Source organism: Eulemur rufifrons, chromosome 6 (genome assembly GCF_041146395.1).
Source record: "Eulemur rufifrons isolate Redbay chromosome 6, OSU_ERuf_1, whole genome shotgun sequence".
NCBI lineage: Eukaryota > Metazoa > Chordata > Mammalia > Primates > Lemuridae > Eulemur > Eulemur rufifrons.
In genome coordinates this window covers 32,381,178-32,400,995 of record NC_090988.1, presented here as the reverse complement: position 1 = coordinate 32,400,995, position 19,818 = coordinate 32,381,178, and the positions used below count along the sequence as shown (strand labels likewise).

General features: G+C 34.4%; 1 protein-coding gene across 3 annotated transcripts in view; it reads left to right on the top strand.

Annotated features, from left to right (window-relative positions):
- Positions 1-19,818, top strand: part of CNTN5 (contactin 5) — a 1,139,291-nt gene that overhangs the window by 827,720 nt on the left and 291,753 nt on the right. For all 3 annotated transcript variants that reach the window (XM_069469032.1, XM_069469031.1, XM_069469033.1), the window contains one exon: positions 18,689-18,791. In XM_069469032.1, the coding sequence (XP_069325133.1) occupies positions 18,689-18,791 (103 nt within the window). The remainder of the gene's footprint in view (positions 1-18,688; positions 18,792-19,818) is intronic.

Here is a 19,818-nt window from a genome sequence, read left to right as displayed (position 1 = left end):
CAAAACACATTTTCAAAAGTATTGCCATATTCTAGGCTGTAATAAAGATATTATATAGGTATAATACAGATATAATACACAGGTATAATACCGTGGAACTAATTGTAACACCATTTTCTTTACCACCAATCGAGAAAGCTTACAGACAGCAAGTTCATAACAGCGGCATCATTACAGAAATTTAAACTAGACTCTAGTTTGGCTAATTTGGTTTAAAGTACATTGTTTACAAACTTGGATTTGATTTATTTATCATCTGCTTGATCTTGAACAAGAAACTTAACCTATCTTTGACTCAATCTATTCATTTGCACATAGGGATAACAGAGGTACTTGTCTCATAGAGTCATTGTGATGATTAAATGCATGGATACATGTAAAGCATTTAGAAGAGTGTTTGTTACATAATAAGCTTCAGTAAAGATTAGCTATTAACGCAGTATTTATCATATAATTCCCACAGATTTTACTGGTGTGTGGGGGGGTCATTTCAGTTAAGAACTACTTTTCTAGACTATTGATACTACTAGAGTTTTTGTTGTTGCTGCTGCTGTTTACTGTGTAAATTTAAACTCCTTTGTCTAAAATTGAGATGTTAACAAAGGTGAAGGGACTGGATGGGCAATAACACTGAGAGGAGCTTTATATTTCATCACTTGCCTTCAATCTTCCTTCATTCGAAACTTGCTCCAGAATTTTCTGACTCTATTCCTTTTGTTCCTTTCCTCTCTTCTTGACATTCCCTCTTAACTCCTAGCTCTGCCTGCAAGTATTTGAATGATTTATCTACGATGAAATACTTAGTTAGCTACAATAAACATTAAAGAAAAACTACCATATAATATGCATAGTTTAGATTTTATTCTAAGAACAATTCCTTATGTTTGTCCATATTGAAATTCATCTGCCACTTTCATAATACCACCCACACAGACATATGATATCTTCATGTAAATCACATTTGCCAGTTTGATGTTTCATTCACTACCCAGTAGAGCTCAGTAACACCTGAAAATTTAGAAATTTTATTAAACCTTTCTCATATTAAGATGCTTTACAAAATAATAGACAAATTCCAGTACCAACTCAATCCCTGAGAACTATTCTGTTGCCAACATGTAGCTTTCCATACCTAAGGTATTTCACGAGCCATGACAAAATATTATTCTTTAACATAACTTCAATGCACCATTTGATTTAAAATAACATTTTATAATAAAACTTTTCAAAAGAGTGTGAAAGTCTACATAAATTACATTTAGTAGGCCAGAATTCAATAGTATGATCCCCAAATACTTGCATCAGAATAATGTATGATGCTTATGAAAAATAGAAATATTGGGCTATACTCAAGGTCTGCCCAAAGCTTCTGGGGCAGGCTTAGAAATCAGCATTTTTCACTCCAGAACATTGTAAGGCAAATAAATCTGTAAAAAGCACTTCTTTGCGGAGATACAGGAAGTGTCTCTGCTTTCCTTCCCCAGGGGGCAGCAGCAGCCCTCTCCCAACTGAAATAAATACTAGGAATAATTAAATCCAAATGATCTTTCTGTCCAAGGTGCAAGAGCACTTTCTCACCCAAGTCCAGGGAGTCATCAGGCCCTCCCAGGACCACCCTCAGCTAATAGACTATGCAGTGTCTTTAAGAGGCCTCCAAAGGCAGAGTCCTTTAGGAAATTTTCAAAAAGAATAAAGTCCTAGACCTACTTTTCCCTGGGAGGTCTCAGGAGAACCTGAGCCTTCAAATGCATCATCTGGACCCACCTGACGGGGCCATCTTGTTTGTGATATTCCTTCAGAGAGAGGATTGGAAGAAAGAACCTGATTGAGATCTGCACACAAGTTGTCTTCACCCTATAAATCTCAGGAATCTTTATTTGCCACGGTATTTCCAGATATTTCATATATTCAGTACATTTGAGAACCATTCAACTAATCATTACTTGCCATGTGTTTTTTTTTAATGTTATATATCTCTTCATATTTTTAAGTCTCTTATTTATAATATAACAGATAGGGTTTCCAAACAAAAGGTGGATGAAAGGCTGTAACAGAATCATATGGTGGAGAATGAATCTAGCTAAAAACACAGATTTCTGGGTCTTTCCCTTCGATATTTGGATTTAGTCAGTCTGAAGTGGAGAACAGAGGTATTTTTGACAAGCATCACTGGGAATTTGTATGTTCAGTCAGGTTAGGGGACTTCTAACATTTTATTTTATTTCGGTGAGTAACTATGACTTTATAGTGATTATCAAGTGGTCACAGTATTTTTGCAATTGGTCAGTTGCTTTATGAAATATTTTAAAATGCACTTAATTTCTAGTTTTGGAGCACTTTTAAGGTAATTATTAATACCTTAATTATTTAAATTAGGGTCAACATACTTTTTTTGGAGGGGTATCCTCATAAGTGAGGTGCCATAGGTAATAGTTGTTCTTTTCACTTTATTTAGACAATCTTTCTATTATTAAGATGCCCATTTTCCCATGGTTGTCAGTTTTCCTTATCTTACCTTGCACTACTCTTCTTAATAAGATCTACCTGAATTTTCTCAGAACATCCAGTAAGGTATTTAAAAATAACCTTAAGGCTCTCCATGAATCATTTTAAATTATTTCCTTCCATTTTCCCCTCTGAACTAATTCTCACATTATGTCTCAGTTAATTTGTCTAAAATTGAATAACTTATGGTGGATATTTTAAAGTTTTCATTATCCTGCAAGGATATTGAATTTGTTATTTTGTGATTACTTTTATTATCCAGTGTTAAAAATCACATCCAGGATATTGAAAGTTCTAAAACTACTTCTTCTAGAAAGTAATTTGTAGTATTTAGAAGTGCTTCTTTCATAGTTGATCCCAATGAGATATTTTGCAAATTTATCATAAAATAACATTTTTTAATAAATGTACCGAACCTCATATATTCAAATGAGTGTTGTGTTCTTCAAAGTGGACATACTGGGAAGTAATTCACTTATAGAAATATAATCTTGACATTATTCAAAATATATTAAAACTCAATGATAGATCTCAATGATTCATCTTACTATCTTACTATTTTATAACCCTTGTCTTTCAGTGCTGTGGAGGAGCGATAGCAGCTGCGTAAGTGGAAGTCTCGATAATGATTAACGTTCTTCCTATGCACCAGCCACTGTGCTGAAAGTATTTTATACATTCTTTCATTTAGTCATCATAGCAAAACAGTATGTTGATCCTATCTTTCTTTTATAGTTAAAGAATTTGTGATTTAGACAGGTAGCAGGTCCTCTTACCTATGCTTGTCAGACTTTAAGAGTATATAAGTACAAAAAGTGCTCTTAACCTTTATGCTTTACTGCTCAGTTACTAACAGTTAAGGGACTCACCCAAGGTCATAGTTGGTGAGAGGTGTGGAATTAGAGCTGTAACTCACAGTGATTGTATCATCCTGCCTCCCTTATAATGTCAGTGCCACATTGGGGCTCTTGCATTAATTTCATCAGTATTACCTGAAATCAAGTTCAAAGGACATGGTTAGAGATGATCTTTACGAAAGCAATCAATATTTGCTTCTTCCCAGTTTCATTGGAATAAATATTGTGAAGGGTATTCTTCTAAATTCACCAAAAAAGAGAGAACCTATCAAGTTTATGAAATTATACAGAGCGTAAGGAGTAACCCACATAAGTAAAATTGGGGTTATCCTGATCTTTGGGAATGAAAGATTCATCTATAGAGAATGTAAGGTTGCCTGATACATAGTGTGTTAATTATCTGTCAAAATATCTGTCGAGAGAATTCAGTCTAATTTTCTTAATAATTAGTAAGGTCTACTTAATATTACTGCATGCTTTTTTCTTTAAATGTAGGTTTTCTTTTAAAATGTCAGACAGACTGTTAAACATTTTAGTTATGAAAGAAAAAGAAAACAAAAAATGTGCTGAACCCAGAATCTTAAAGAATATTTCCATCACTCACTGGTTTAATAAATAAATGAAAGCCAAAATAAAGAAATATTTTCTTGTCATCCTAACATCATGATGATCAAGTGCATATAGTACAAATCTTACAGATGGGCAACTTGTAAATGATTCATATGTATAAATAGCTGACTTACCAAAGTCAGCCACTGCCACAGGCCTTTTTGATTTTGCCTTTGTTTAAATAAAAGACATATCCTCAAGAACCTTTTAGAGATTTTGAAATTCAGACACAAAGGAAGAAAACAAATAGGAAAAAAAAAATCGTAGGAACAATTTAGAGTCTCTAACCTCAGAAATGGACTCTCAGGCAGTTTGGCCAAATGTAGCAAGACCCATTGTCTAAAACCTCTCCCTCCTCATGACATAATACACCACTCAGGCTGGCTAAAATTCCACCAATTATATAATCATTTAAGTGAATAAGCATTATGGTATTAAAATAAGATTCCACAGAAAAAAATCAAGATCAGTAATTTTCACTTTAGTGTATATTAGTTGAATTACAGTCCCACGACAGACCTTCTGCAAGCTGGAGATACTAGCATGCTAGTAGTGTGGCTCATTCCAAATCCGAAGGCCTCAGAAACAGGGAAGCTGAGGGTGTAACTCTCAGTCAGAGGCTGAAGGCCTGAGAATCCAGGAGAGCAGGGTTGGGGGGTGGGGGGATGTTGGTGTAAGTTCTAGAGTACAAAGGACCAGGAAACTGCTCTAGGACAGTAGAGAAAGAGGTATCTCAGTGCCAGGAGATAGATAGACACACACATTCCATCTGTTTTTGTTCTCTCTGGACCACAGACCAACTGGATGGTGCTTGCCCACATTGAGGGTGGATATTTTCCACTTGCTTCTCTGGAAATATCCCACAAACACACTCCAAAATTTTACTTTACCAGCTTTCTAAGTATTGCTTAATTCAGACAAGTTGACTCCTAAAATTAACTATCACACTCCCCAAATGATACTGAAATCTGAAAGTCCCTATGAGGATTTGGTAAAAATCCTACAAGCATTATGTTGTGTTCTTAGTCCTGAGTAATGATAAATTCTTTAATGTATTTTAGTATTGTTTATCATTCCATTCTGTAAGTATAACTGTTGCTCAAAAACTAGCTCTTATCATTTGGTTTATAGCAGAATTGGACTGCATGCACAGAACTTACCATGGTTAGAACCTATATAAGCCAAAACTAAGTATAAGATGTGGCTCTGGTTGCCAATAAATTATCTATCTCAATAGATATATAATATATGCAATCATAAAACATTAAAGAAAACATGACTAAATGGAGATGAAAAGTATAAATAGTACATTCTGTAGGAGTTTATAGGATGAATCCATCATTGTAATTACATGTAACTGCAATGGTTATAGAAGGTATTCTTGAAGAACAGGAATTTGGTCTAACCTTTTTAATGGATAGTATGTGAGTAGATATATATGTTAAAAATTTCAATACAACAAATGAATACTTAAGTGCCATTTAGGAGGTAGTTTGACAAGAGTAGGGGGCTTATGATGGTCAAGTGGAAACTCAGGCAGGAAAATTAGCTTTGGAGCAGATTTTTAGGGCTTTATATGTCAAAATAAAGAGCTTGAATTTCATCAAGCAATTTCAATATGGCAATGGGAAGTCACTGAGTTTTTAAGAAAGGGAAATGCTGAAAATGGTATTTTAGGAAGATTAGTCTGGAGTGAAAGTACAGAATGGAGGAAAAATACAGCAGGTCTAGGGGGCCAAGTACACTAACAATCAAGGCAAAGGTAGTGAAGGTTTGAATTATAATTACATGCAAATATGAGGAAACAACCCAAGTGCCCATCAGTACATATGTGTGTTAATAAAATGTTATATATGTATACCATGGAGTTCCACTCAGCCACAAAAAACAATGGTGATCTAGCACCTCTTGTATTATCCTGGCAAGAGCTCAAGCCCATTCTACTAAGTGAAGTATCCCAAGAATGGAAAAACAAGCACTACATGTACTCATCATCAAATTAATATTAACTGATCAACACTTATGTGGACATTTAGGAGTAATACTCATCGGGGGTCAGGCAGCTGGGAGGAGGAGGAGGGAATAGGTATATACACACCTAATGGGTGCTGTGCCCACCATCTGAGGGATGGACACACTTGAAGTTCTGACTCAGGTGGAACAAAGGCAATATACGTAACCTAAACATTTGTACCCCCATAAGATGCTGAAATTAAAAAACTGAACAAAACAAAACAAAAACATTATTGAGTAAACAGAGACCTTTAAGCAACAAATTGGCATAAAAATTATGTTATTTGTATTGTTTGGGTAGTAGCAAGAAGAAGAGACTAACAGATTGAAGTTTTGATTTGGAGTCTTGAAAGGACTTTTGGAGAAAGGAATGGATTGACGATATGCCACAATTCTATTCTATTGACTAATAAAGGTCAAATGAATGTGATATGGGAAAAGCCATGTTTCATTTTGATGAGCAGGTAGGGTGAAGAGTTAGGAATACAAATGTATGAAATGATAAGTTTCCTTATAATGGCCTAAGGGTTCAAAGAATACGTTATGAGAACATCAGAAACAAAGAAAGACTAAAAGAGAATTAGGAGTAGGTTAGGCCTAGACAGGAGAGTTCAGATTTGATCATGATGGTTTGACCAGTAAGATAATTTGAATAGCTATATATAAATAACTATAATACAAGGAAGGAGATGTTTGGTATCATAGAAATAAATCACCACAGTGATCCAGCAGTAGAGGACAAAATTTCTTGCTAAAGAAGTTTCAGGTTTTTGTGGTTTGGTTTTTGGTTTTTAATGGAGGCATTATTTTTGTATTTTCTTCTTTTTATGAGACATAATTTCAAGTAAAACTTATTGATAAATTGAATTTTAGTGTGCAGGGGATCATATTAAGATATTTTTAGACAAAAACCAATAGCATGTATAAAGGCTCATAATTGTTTTAGAAGAAAACATATTTAGAAAATAGTAAGCATTTCTGGTACATGAAATATTGGATGCATGAAGGGGAAGAGTGAGAGATAAAGTTGGAAAGATAACTTAGGACTAGTATATTGAAGTCTTTGAGTGGAAGACTAAGAAATTCAGATGTTAATGAATAGAGAGAGGAGTCATTGTCATGCTTTTTAGCAGTTGCAGTCATCCTTCTTATAATAATCCCTTGTGTTCCTGGTTCAGTCTTCCTCATTTACTAAATACATTATTCTATAAATATCTTGGTGACACCCATATTTACATCAATTATTCATCCAATACCTTGTCCTCTCAGTTGTTTGACCTCCTGGCTTTCCATGAACTTGTACTCCAGCCCAGCTTAGCCACCCATTCCTGAATCTGCATTACCAATCATTCTACCTCCATCAAAATCTCAATTTCAAGTAAACCACTCTGCTTACAGCCTCCTTTTGCCCAAATAATTTTGTTTACTATTTTCCACTTGAACAATTCTTCAGATTCCCCATTCCTTTGATCAATCTATTATTTCACTATTCATCACACCCTCATGTTTTCAAGTGTCATCTCTTTCTAACTTAGATTACATAGTCATTTATTATTAAACATTCTCCTCTACATGCTCTCAACTTTCCATTCGCTTAATCTCTTTTTCATATTATACTCACTTTGGCAAGTCTCTAATCCCAAATCCAGCCTTTGTCCTATTCATTTCATGGTTTATCTATGCAGCTGATTGTAGATAGAAAAAAATACATAACTTTGATCACAGGAATTACCTTAAATTTCTATTATTATTAATCTTTCCAGTTACAAATATAACATCTTACCTGTATCTTTATCTGTCTTATGCTACCTTACCTCCTTTTGCAAATAATGAATTGTTCTTGACAGTTCTCATCCCCTGGATCTCATCCCCTCTTACCTAGTTCAAGGAGTTGGCATCTGCAATTATTCCATCTCTCTCTTACAAACAGTATTGTACTGAATCATTCTCATCAGTAAACATAACAGAATATTTATCATCCTAAGAGTAATCCTTTCTTGATTCCATAGTCCCCTCCAGTTCCCATTCAATTTTCTCTTGTTGCCTTGATAGCAAGACTTCTTCCAAGATATTGTCCAAACTCTATCTCAAATTTCTCTCCTACTTTTTCTTATACCTAATCCTGTGACGATTTAATAACCAACATTCTTGCAAAGGTCAGCAAGGGTCTTCATCTTGCCAAAACAAATAGGCTGGATGAAAGGGAATGTACATTAAAGTAATGACTATCAGAATGAAAGTAAAGGAATGGATGAGAAAGATGTAATAGGAACCAAATTAACAGAACTTGATAATTGGCTGATTATAGAGAAATGGGGAAATTTTATCAGCTTATTCATTCACAAAATATGTTCCATTATCATATAACAATATCTCAATAATTTAAAACAAAGTTTAGACTTTTATGATTCCACAGTAAAAGTTACCTTAAATTTTCCTCAAAACAAAAAAGAACATAAGCATTGAAATATATAAAAATAAAATATTCTCATCTTCTATGTCACCTATCATATATCTTCATACATACACATAATTAATAACAAATTAATGCATTGATTTAGTCTTCAAATATTCTTGAGCATTGACTTTGTACCAAGAACTATTTGAGGATGCAAATGTAAAAAAATGATGTGGTTCCTGTTCTGGTTGAATTTATACATTAGAAAATAAAATAGGTATTGAACAAAAGAATAGAAATATGATGAGATTGAGCAATTAATTATGATTGTTATTAGTTTTACCAAAAAAGAAAAGAAAGGAAATACAGAGTACACATACATACATATACAGAGAGACAGACAGACAGAGAGATAGAGATTAACCTAGTTGGGGAGGGGATGGGTAGAGGGGCAAGAAAGACTTTACTGAGAAATTAATATTTAAAGTAGAATTTAATTTTCTAAAAAATTGGGACTGACTATAATAAATTCTACTTTGCAAATAACAGAAACTTTTCCTGAGGAGCAACATAGAACACTGAGGAAAAGTGGCTTCAGTGTTAATATAGCCCTAGGTTTGACTCTCCTGACTCTCACTTAACAACTCAGTGATGTTGAGGGAGTTACTTAACCAATGCAATACTCAGTTTTCTCTTGCTGAAAATATGGATAATCACATATACCTTACTATGTTTTGTGAGACTTAGATGACAATTTACTTACTTTACAAAGCGAAGGGGTTATAGCAGGTGTTCAGTCAGTGTTTATTCCCTCTTTGCATCTAGTCTTTAATGCACATAGAGCCCTGTGATGAGGCTATGATAATCGGCATTCCCCTCTAGAAACGCTCCCCTTTGAACCATATCATACATAGAGGCTTTGAAATCAGTAAGAGTTTGTGCAATAAAATATGTGGTGAATTTTTTTGCAGAGCAATTCGGGGGCTGGTATGTTTTGTATCTCAAATGTGAGTGGGAACAGCAGGAATGCTGGCATTCTCAATAACAAGACTGCAATAAGAAGACAATCTGTGCAGATTCAAGTGTAAAAATAAACTTTTAACAATAGTTTAAAACAACTCATTTGTCACGTTTTCTCCCAGCGTTATGCAGCCAGACAGTCAATCAACTGAGCTGGCAGAACTAATTCCACCAGAATATTTTAAGTCCCTTGACTCCTGGGTGATTACTGTGTGGATTGGTAGACAGATATGGGTAAGAAACTTTTCTGGAGGGAATAATCCTTCTGAAGAATGATAAACAATTCTAAATAAAAAGCAATGTGGGTGAATGTTCTCGGTAGTTACAAGAAACAGAATCTTACTCAAGTGAACCTAAGTAAGGGACTTTTAGTTTCAGGAAAGACATGACGTGATAACAGAAAGGAAATATTAGGGAAGTCCAAGATCAGAGTCTGTAATATGGTATGACTTTATGTAGACTGAGACTGGAAGGTACCTGAGTCCACATAGTTCTAGTCCAAATAATTCTAACAATTTCAGCAACAAGAGGTCATGACTAGTCTCCTGATTTCATCAATAATTATGACTTAGCTATTATATCTAGTATTTCTGCTCTCCAGTTGTCTCAATCTTATTTTCCACTTTGTATATCCTTCCTACCCTCCAGATGGTGTATGTGTGTAAAAACAGCTCCCTCATAACTGAGATGTGCCTTGAGTCATCTTTATGGTATTTGTATCTCACTGTACCCTTTCAGTTTTTTGTAGAAAGGACTGTAGATACGGCAACTTATGATTAATTTCTCTAATGGATTGAGTAAAGTCCACCATATTTCTCCAGTAATTTCCTTTCTATTTTTTAATAAAAAATAAATATTGTGGTAGGCATAAATGTTTGAATGAATTATATAGAAATCACAGTTTCTAGTTAAATCACAATTGAAAAGAATCTACTCTGATTAAGGTGGGTTATAGCATTATTTAGAGATCTTCAAAGCATTTAGTTGTTGAACTGAACATTAATATGTCATTTGTAATCATGACATTATTATTTTGATTTAATTTCTTTTCAAGTCAATATAATCATTCTCCACTTATTATTGGGCCCAAGTTAGCTTTCAAAGAAGGGTCCATAGCTACTAAAAGGAGGACTCTGGTTTATTAGATATCTTATGTGCTGCTCTAAATCATATTCACGTAGGTCTTGGTGACAGCTTGTAATAGTCAAAAGTACCAAAACTTTTTGCAGGTACCAAAATTTTCTTATTCTTTTTAATATTCTAAAGGCTCCAATCCTTACACAAATGGACAGACACACACACACACACACACACACACACACTTCATGAAGTAAAAGAAACCTTAAGTTTTAAAAATCACCCATTAGAGTTTTTAAATACGGACTTAATGTCAAACATTTATGTTTTGGTTATGTGAGTATATTTACAAAAACATTTCTATAATTTTTACATAGAGATTTATGAAAATAGCAAGCATATCTACTTTTCTAAAAATAGAAGAACTTTTCAACAAACTTCTCCTTCCAAGTGAATATTTAATCCCCCTTTGTATCAAATTTTCAAAGTTTGCTCTATCCTGCATACTGTTTTAATGCCAGAGAAAGCTTATGTGTTTGGAAAAAATATATAGTTGTTTTCTTTTGACCTTATATTTATAAGATCTTTTTCTAAGTTATTGATGAACATGGAAGGAGCCCTTAGATGATGGTGAAGAGAGATGAGTGTATTTCCCTAAATCATAGTGGCGAGAACAGGAGAAGGAAATAAGTCTTAAAATTTAGTAATCAGAAGAAAGCAATTATAGTGTGAAGCAGCCCCTTGATCAATTTATTCCTGATGCTTGGGAAGGGAGAATAAATTTATTGGATTCTCTGATTTTCAGGATGTATATAATAGTGATGAGAAACATTTTCTCCTAATAATAAAATTCTAGTTTTTTCTCAATCCCCCTATATAAATATTACTCAAAATGATGCATTTAGTTGTTGATAACACAAGCCATTTATTTTATTTTGTCAGAAGATCCTTCAGTCCTTCATTTACATAGCAATGCCTTACTTCAAGAAACTGTGATTCAGGGTAATATACATTTTTTTAGGTGAGAAAACAATATATTCTGTCTATGTAGGCTCACAAAATTGTTACTTATCTGTGGCTGATCAGAGAATTTTTAGAAAAGGGAATCTGGACACATTTCTAAATGATTAAAATTTCCAAATAACATAACTTTTATATTTATTTTAACATAGTAAGTAAAGAGAGATATTGATATATAATATATATTTCCTAACATAGTACTAAATTTCTAAACCCACAGCAATATTAGCACTTTTATTATATATGAAAAAACTGGCATCAGAGAAGTTCTGTGATTGCCTCAGTGTTTCAACAGAGCTATGGCTGGAGTTGGGATTCTCATCATTTATCTGTGAATCAGAGGTTGATATTTAATATTTCTGGAAAGGATGATCACAGTGACATGTCTCACACAGAGCACAATATCCTTAGGCATAATATACACTACTTAGTCATTTCCTATCTTCCCTCTCTCGTTTTTATAATTATTATGATTATTTGTTATTGTTAATATTATTTAGTCTTTCATTCCCTTATCAGGGGGATAACATAGCACAATGACTATGTATTTCTATTCAGACTCTTCAAGGTAGTAACAAAAATAATAAGTGAAAGATCCACTGAAACTCAGACACTATAAAATAAAAATAATGTAGACAATTCTGATGTCACATATATCTCTGGTGAAATAAAGAAAAGTCCCAAGATATTTTTTTAAGTAATTTCAATATATTTCAATTTGCAGACCATGTAGTGTGAAAACTATACTTCAGTTCACAGGGCCTTTACTATGATGCTTATCCTGGGTAAATCTTCATTACACATATTGTGTGTTCAATTTATCAATATGAAATCATTGATAAAAATAATATGTATATATTCACTCCAGGCATTATCTCTAAGTAAAATCAGATACCTAATGATTGTTCAAGCTATAATGCGAAGCGAGCAATCATGCACATTTATCCAGCCATTGTTAAGGTATCTTAATACAAGAATAGTAAAATATAATGTCACTAGATATTATTTATCATCTAGCCCCAACTTATACTTGAAATTTCTCTCTCACTACTTTTTTTTTTTTTTTTTTAAGACAGAGTCTTTACTCTGTTGCCCAGGCTAGAGTGCCGTGGGGTCAGCCTTGTTCACAGCAACCTCAAACTCCTGGGCTCAAGCAATCCTACTGCCTCAGTCTTCCAAGTAGCTGGGACTACAGGCATAAGCCACTATGCCTGGTTAACTTTTTCTGTATATTTCTAGTTGTCCAGTTATTTTCTTTCTATTTTTAGTAGAGACAGGGTCTCGCTGTTGCTCAAGCTGGTCTCGAACTCCTGATCTCGAGCAACCCTCCCGCCTCGGCCTCCCAGAGTGCTAGCTAGTATTACAGGCATGAGCCACCGCATCCAGCCATCTCTCACTACTTTTTATACTCAATGTAATAGAACTAAATTTCTGATAAAACCTCAGAATCTCACTTCTATGCTTTTACTAACACTGTCCCTTCCACCTGAGAGTCATTAAACTTTCACCACCACATCTTTTAACTCCAATCCCACTGTCATAATACAGGTAAAGCAGTTCCCCATTTTCCTCAATCTTCTTGGTCAGTAATGTCTCTTTCTTCTCATCTCCCATAGTACTTTGTACTTTTATAACTTGATTTATCCTCTTTTATTAAGATATTTATTTAGCTTATGTTTCTAGTCTCTGTTAGAATTTACATTCTCTACTAAAAAATGCTTAAAAATAGAATAAATCTAATATATTGCTTTGTTTTGGCCACTATCGCAACCCTACTATATCTTGTTCTTTGCTTGGTCTAGTTAGTGTCTTAAATATGATAGACTCAGAACCCAGTTAGGTTATGAGATAGAATCTGACATCAAGTCACCACCACTTATACTGGGAACAGTGACATCCCAGGGAGAACTCTTTCGGTTGCAATTGAGAAATCCAACTTGAAATAACCAAATTAGGGAATTTGTTTTATTTAACTGAAAGAAGGACAAGAAGCTAAATCCCAGGTAGAACTAACATGCAACCAATACTCTCTTTTTACATCTCTCCTCTCTCTATATTCTTAAGTCTATCTAAAGTGGTTTCTCTTCAGTGGAAGCTGAACTTTCTTCCACGTAGTGGAAGCTCCAGTAACTCTTAAACATGTAGGTTCTCTTTTGCTACCACAGGAGTACTAAGTACTCCTTAGTACTAAGTACTAATTAGTACTAAGGAGTACTAAGACTAAGCCTCCCTGGTCCCTAGTTAAAAAATCCCACCCTCAGCTGCCCATCAATGAATCAATTACTGTGAACAGGGAAAGAGGGTAATCTAACTAGCCAAGCTTGGGTCAGGTGCCCACACAAGTTAATAACTACAGCTAGGGAGGCAGAATCTATATGGGAAAGTAGTAGCTCTGATTCAACTCATATAGTTTGAAAAGATGGAAAAAAAAAACATTTCCCAAAAGAAGTGTTGAGAAGACAGCTGCTATTCTTGGAAGACAAGAAACATATGTTGAGCATGGTTGGAAAAGGTGTTGAAAGCAAAAATGTAAATATCCATTATTTGTACATAAGAAAAAGATCAGCCAAAGGTTTCCAACTTGTGAGCTCAGCCAAATTCTTAAGGCTTACTGGATATGAGTCCCTGATCCTAGAAATATGTATTACTATGGGTATCAGACAGAATTATCATTAGAGATAAGTAACAACTGCTATTGAATAGATACTGACCAATCAGGACAGGGTCCCCAGCCAACCAGGAAAAAACCCAGCTCTGGTGAGAGCACCAGTACATACAAGTTGGATATAATTTGTCCTAATGTTAGGACACTGATGAATGCAGTGTGTTTATAGACCCTCTACATGACATTTTTTCAGACATGTCGGTGTATTACACTCTAAGAATGACAAGTAACATGATAAAAGTCAGAGTCATGAAAGGTCCAATTTTGAATTTTCTTAATATACATAAAATTATTCAGAGAATTTATTAAAATATAGAGTTCATAGCCCTACCTTCACAAAGTCTTCATAATTAGGCTTAAAGTTGGACCCTGTAGCCTAAAATTTTAAAAAGTTGCCCAGATTTTTCTGATGTCATTGGCTCTCTGTTCTGTAATGTGCTTGGAGAAACACTGCTCTAAATTAAATTCCACTTAGGGAAAAGCACCCTAGCTCTTTGGAAGTAATTGGAATAAATAAGAAAATCAACAACCATGGAGATATACAAGGAGAGTAATGTGCTCTCGGCTGGTAAGCTTCTGTATATTAGGAATTAGGGTAATTTGGGGTCATCTTCTAATGGCACATAATTCTAAAGTAGGGCAGCCAAGTAAGCTAGGAGAGACAGGTGTGGGGAAGGAAGTGAAGACACATTTCAGTGTCTCTTGAGCAATATTCAGCTCTATACTGTGGGCAATCAAAAGATCAAAGAGCTACTTTAACTGAAAAGGCAAGCCCAATATTTTTATCTTCAGCTACATGTCTTATGGGACTGTTTCCATTTCCTTTCAGTACCAAACCCTGCCCAAAACAAGAAATTACAAGCTAAGCTACAAATTATTTGACATATTAAAAATTGCAGCTGAAATAAAACATATAACCAGGGCAGATAGTCAATGATTAATGTAGTACGTGTGGTATGCCTGGACTATTATACACTGTGATTAAAGTTCCTTAACAGAGGAATGTCAAAAAAATAGCTCCGGACATTTAAGGTCAAAAAATCCCTATTTTTGCTCCATTTCTACCAACCAACGGATTTCTAAAAGATTTTGAGCCAGTTACTTGACCTCTTTGATGCTTAGTTCTCTAATCTTTAAAAGAAGGAAGGTAAATTATATAAGCTAAGGCCAACTTTAGCTCTAACATAATTATTCCATGCAATGTAAAGCAAAACTTACCCACTAAATGTGACTGATTCTGTTAAAGAGCAATCTCATCTGTCCATATATCACCATTCTCATAGTAAAATTTTTTTAAAAAGCTATAATTCCTTGCAGTGTAGCTTAAATTAGCAATATAATTTATTCAAGCCTCTTATTCAAACCATTTTATTTTAATATATATATTTCAGATATTAACAACCTCTTGGGCCCTGGAATGAGGCTTAACAATGTCTTTGGCCATAATGGAAATCATTTGAGGACCACCAGAAGGCTCTGGGCAAAATTACTTCCCAAATACTACCAGCAGCACCAATCCTTTGAGTCATTCTTAAGGATTATAGCAATAAAAGAATGTCTTCTTTGCAATTCATAAATGTCATCTAGGAGAGAGAGAATATATGTGTCTGCCTCCCATTAGCCAACAGTGTCAGTAATTCTTTGGTATTATATGGGGGAGGCAGATCTAGGTTTTGAAGGGCCTGAAATTTTGTACAAATACGGGGCCTTCTTTAATAAAAATAATACAAAAATATTAATATAAAGGTTGATTCTAAAGGAAATTATTTATTTAGAATGGGAAACAAAGAAATCAAAATGTGTTATGGAGCTATGGAGATTCAGGCCCCTTTCTCATAAGATCTCTTTGAACAATTTACTAGAATAATTATTAACATATAGAAATATTTCTAAATTTGGCCTGAATTTCTCTCCAACACTCTACAAGACTGAGTAACCGCCAGTGCTCACAAGGACCCATGTAAGTAAGGGGCTTAAGTTTAATAAATATCATGATAAATCAAGTGTTATTGAATTATCAGATGAACAGGCAGAAAAGGAACAACACTACAGAATCGATTCTATGACTGGGCGGGGAAATCAGAAAATAACTTTGGGGTCTGCTTTGTGGGAGCAGTCAAAGGTGGGCCTTGAGCAGTATGCCTGGGAGTCCTCATGTGGAGCTTACAAGTAAAGGAACATTAAAGATAAGCTTCACATCACCAGGTACACTCAGGTGAGTTTATAGGTATCACTAGCAAGCCAAATCCTGCTGCTATTCAAGTAGCTAGGAGAGACAAAGGGTAAAAGGAAGAAATAGAGGAGAAGTGCTTAAACCTCTGTTTTGGGTGACATAATAGTGCTATCCACTTAATTCACTTGCGATTTATCAGGCTCTTGATGTGCAGCAAACTTTAGACTAGGAAGCAATCTAGGGAGTTAACCTGTTAAAGCAGGACATTATATTAAGGGTCATTCCCTTCATACCCTCAGTTTATGGATTAGAAAAATGAAACCCAGAGGTTGCTGACCTGTCAGAGGTGATACAGTCCCATCATTAGCACAGCCAGGTCTAGAAGCCAAATCTCTGTGATGAAAACATCAGTGACATTTTCTCTACTTTGCAAAAAAATGTAGTACAAAAGACAAAGATAATCTTCCCGTCCTAAGTGAACTTAAGCACTTTCCATCTATACTTGTCCACATTCTTCCTCTAAGGCTTATTTCAAATGTCCCATAATAAATAAATGATAGATAGATAGATAGCACATAAAAGATCTTCCTGGCCAAAGATAACACTTTTTCTCTCTTTGCATGTCCAGTGCATCTGACCTTAATGTCTTATAGCATTTATCTTACTCTGTGTTTTTTCCTCTCTCTTCTCATGCTACACACATATACAAAGGAATTGCACACAGAGCCACATATGCATAAAGACCTAGGCAAGCATACATGGTCATAAACATGGGCACCCCCAAACACATGCACAGTCTCCTCAGAGAAGAATCGATGCTAAATCACAGCTGTTTTCTATGTGGTGCTTTATACATATGGGGCTTTTAAAAATTATTTTGGGGAGAAAATTAGCTCAAGGGCTATCTGATGGCACTAGCAGAAGAATCCACCAGGCTTCAGCTAGTGCATTGTTTTTTGGTGGATAAAAGCCCTTTACAATCTCTGGCTTCAACTGCCACCTGTAAATGATGACTCTAAGTGTTTATCACCTGTCTAGAATTCATCCTCAGCTTCAGTCTCTTATTTATACTGTGTGGTCAGACACTTTCTTCTGAATATCTTGTAGATATTTCAAACTCAATACCACTAAATTGAAAATCCTCAGATTTCTGTCTGTAGAGGTGCTCTTTTTTAAAATTGACATCCCCTAAACCCCAAAGCTGAAAACTGTAGTGTTATTACTGATACTGCCCACACCATTATCCCTATACCTTACTGTGTGCCAACTTTTACCAGTTTAATCCTTTCTTGGTTTTCCTCATCCAGTGCATTTTTCTCTGTTTTTGCTGACACAATTAAAGTTCTGGCCTTTATTACTTCTATCTTGTATTAATGAAGTAAGGTAATTGATATACCTGTCTCTGCTCTAATTCCAGTATATACATCTCAGCATAATGCCACTCTCCTATTCAAAACCCCAGTGGCTCCAAATTTCTTACAGATTAAAGTTGGAATGTCTTATTCAGATAATCAAGGTCCTCTATTTTTTTATTTTTTTTTGAATTTCATCTATATTTCCAAATTTACCTAGTATCACTTCCCTTCCCATACCAACATGCCAGAAAAATGGATATTGTTATTTCTGGTTGTTTCCCATATCTTTATTTTTATTCCTATAGCTCCATTTACTTTCTTTCCTATCTTTTCCCCACTCATCCAAATCCTAAATATTCTTACAATCTCCTCAGATGTGCATAACAGATAAGAAATACCTCATTCACGGCACTCATCACTTGAATTACAAAAATTTGATATGCTGATTTCCTGCCATACTTGAGATGCAGTGTGTTGTTTCTTCTTTAAGAATATACTTGCTGAGTGCTTGAGAACACAACTGATTAATGTTTGTAACTCCAACAATGCTTAGCAAAAAGCCTTGCATATTATAGATATTCAATAAATATGTGATTTAATAGATGAATATTAATTTATTTGGCAATCATGAGAGAAATTTTGATAACCTTTTCTTATTTAAAAAAATCAGCACACTATTTCCCATGAAAAATGTTCATAGTTATTTATTTTTGGAGGATAATCAGTCAATGAGCTATAATACCAGTGTTGATTAACACTTTCAATATTATTACTTTAGATGATAGTGGACATGCATGCAATCGAGGCCTTAAGGGAAGACTAGGATTTCATCATAACAATTAAGCCTAAGTGTGCCTCTTATTTCGATGTATCAAAAAAATTAGCATTCATCAAACAGACATTAACAGCCCAACCACAGTGATTTTCTATCTCCAGGACTGGAAAAAAAAATTGCAACATTCATTTGATGCTTAAAGACTATTCTTTATTTCCAAGGTGTGATGGGAGAATATGAGCCGAAAATTGAGGTCCATTTTCCTTTCACGGTTACAGCTGCTAAGGGAACAACTGTTAAGATGGAGTGCTTTGCACTTGGCAAGTAAGTACATATTCTTCCATAATTGGACACAATTGTTTATTAAAATGTGGCATATCTTATTTTTGGATCATTTATTTTGCTAGGTTCCCTTTTCCCAGAAGCTCCGTGGTGGCTATTCATTTTTTAAAAGAAAGGCAAATGGGAATTGACAAAGTTACCAATTGTAATTACCTTTCTAGTCATTCTATGGACAGTGATGTATACAATTTTGCTATTTTAACATAGAGGAAACTTATTTAAAGAAAAGCTTTACATCTCTTTGTTTGCTTGTCTTAAAATTCCAATCTCACTCTTAAATTTCACTCAGCAATGATATAAATAAAAGAAGATAAAAAGATGAGGTATTATCTGCTCCTCGTGTATAGAATGTAGATTCTGATAATATATAATAATACAACAGATCAAAATTATAATAGTAATAGTTACAGTGAGTCAATTTATTATTTCAGTATCTTCTGAAATAAAAATAACATGATAGCGCCAGCTGTCAATATGTAGAACAGGTAATCATTCCCCAAATCAGAGAGATAATTTATATCACACTCTAGTGCCTGCTATCCTTAATGAATCTATTTCTGAGGGTTTATATCCCATGATATATAGTCGCTTGTCAATGATATTTACAATATGGGTATTGAGATCAGGGGCAGGAGTAGAATTTTGGTTATATTTGATTAGAGTTATTATGATTTATTTTAAACTGAGTGTTGATATTTTGGTTTTTTAAAGGATGATAAGACCTCAGGGTCCTTTCTAGATTCTATAATTATAATTTGCATAAATGCATCTCTATCAGAGTTACTAATCACTTAACTTCAGTTGCAATGAGCTAACTCCCACAGCATAACTATAAAATACTTAGAGATAAAACATGCTACATAAATGTGCTTATTAAAGTAGATTTAGCCTGTGGGTGAGAAAAATATTAATAAACATGAAAAATTTAGCTAGTAAGTGGAAATTTAGGGGATGAACATAGTAAACACCATGTGTTTTAATTTCAAGACTAATTGAAATAACATGTATG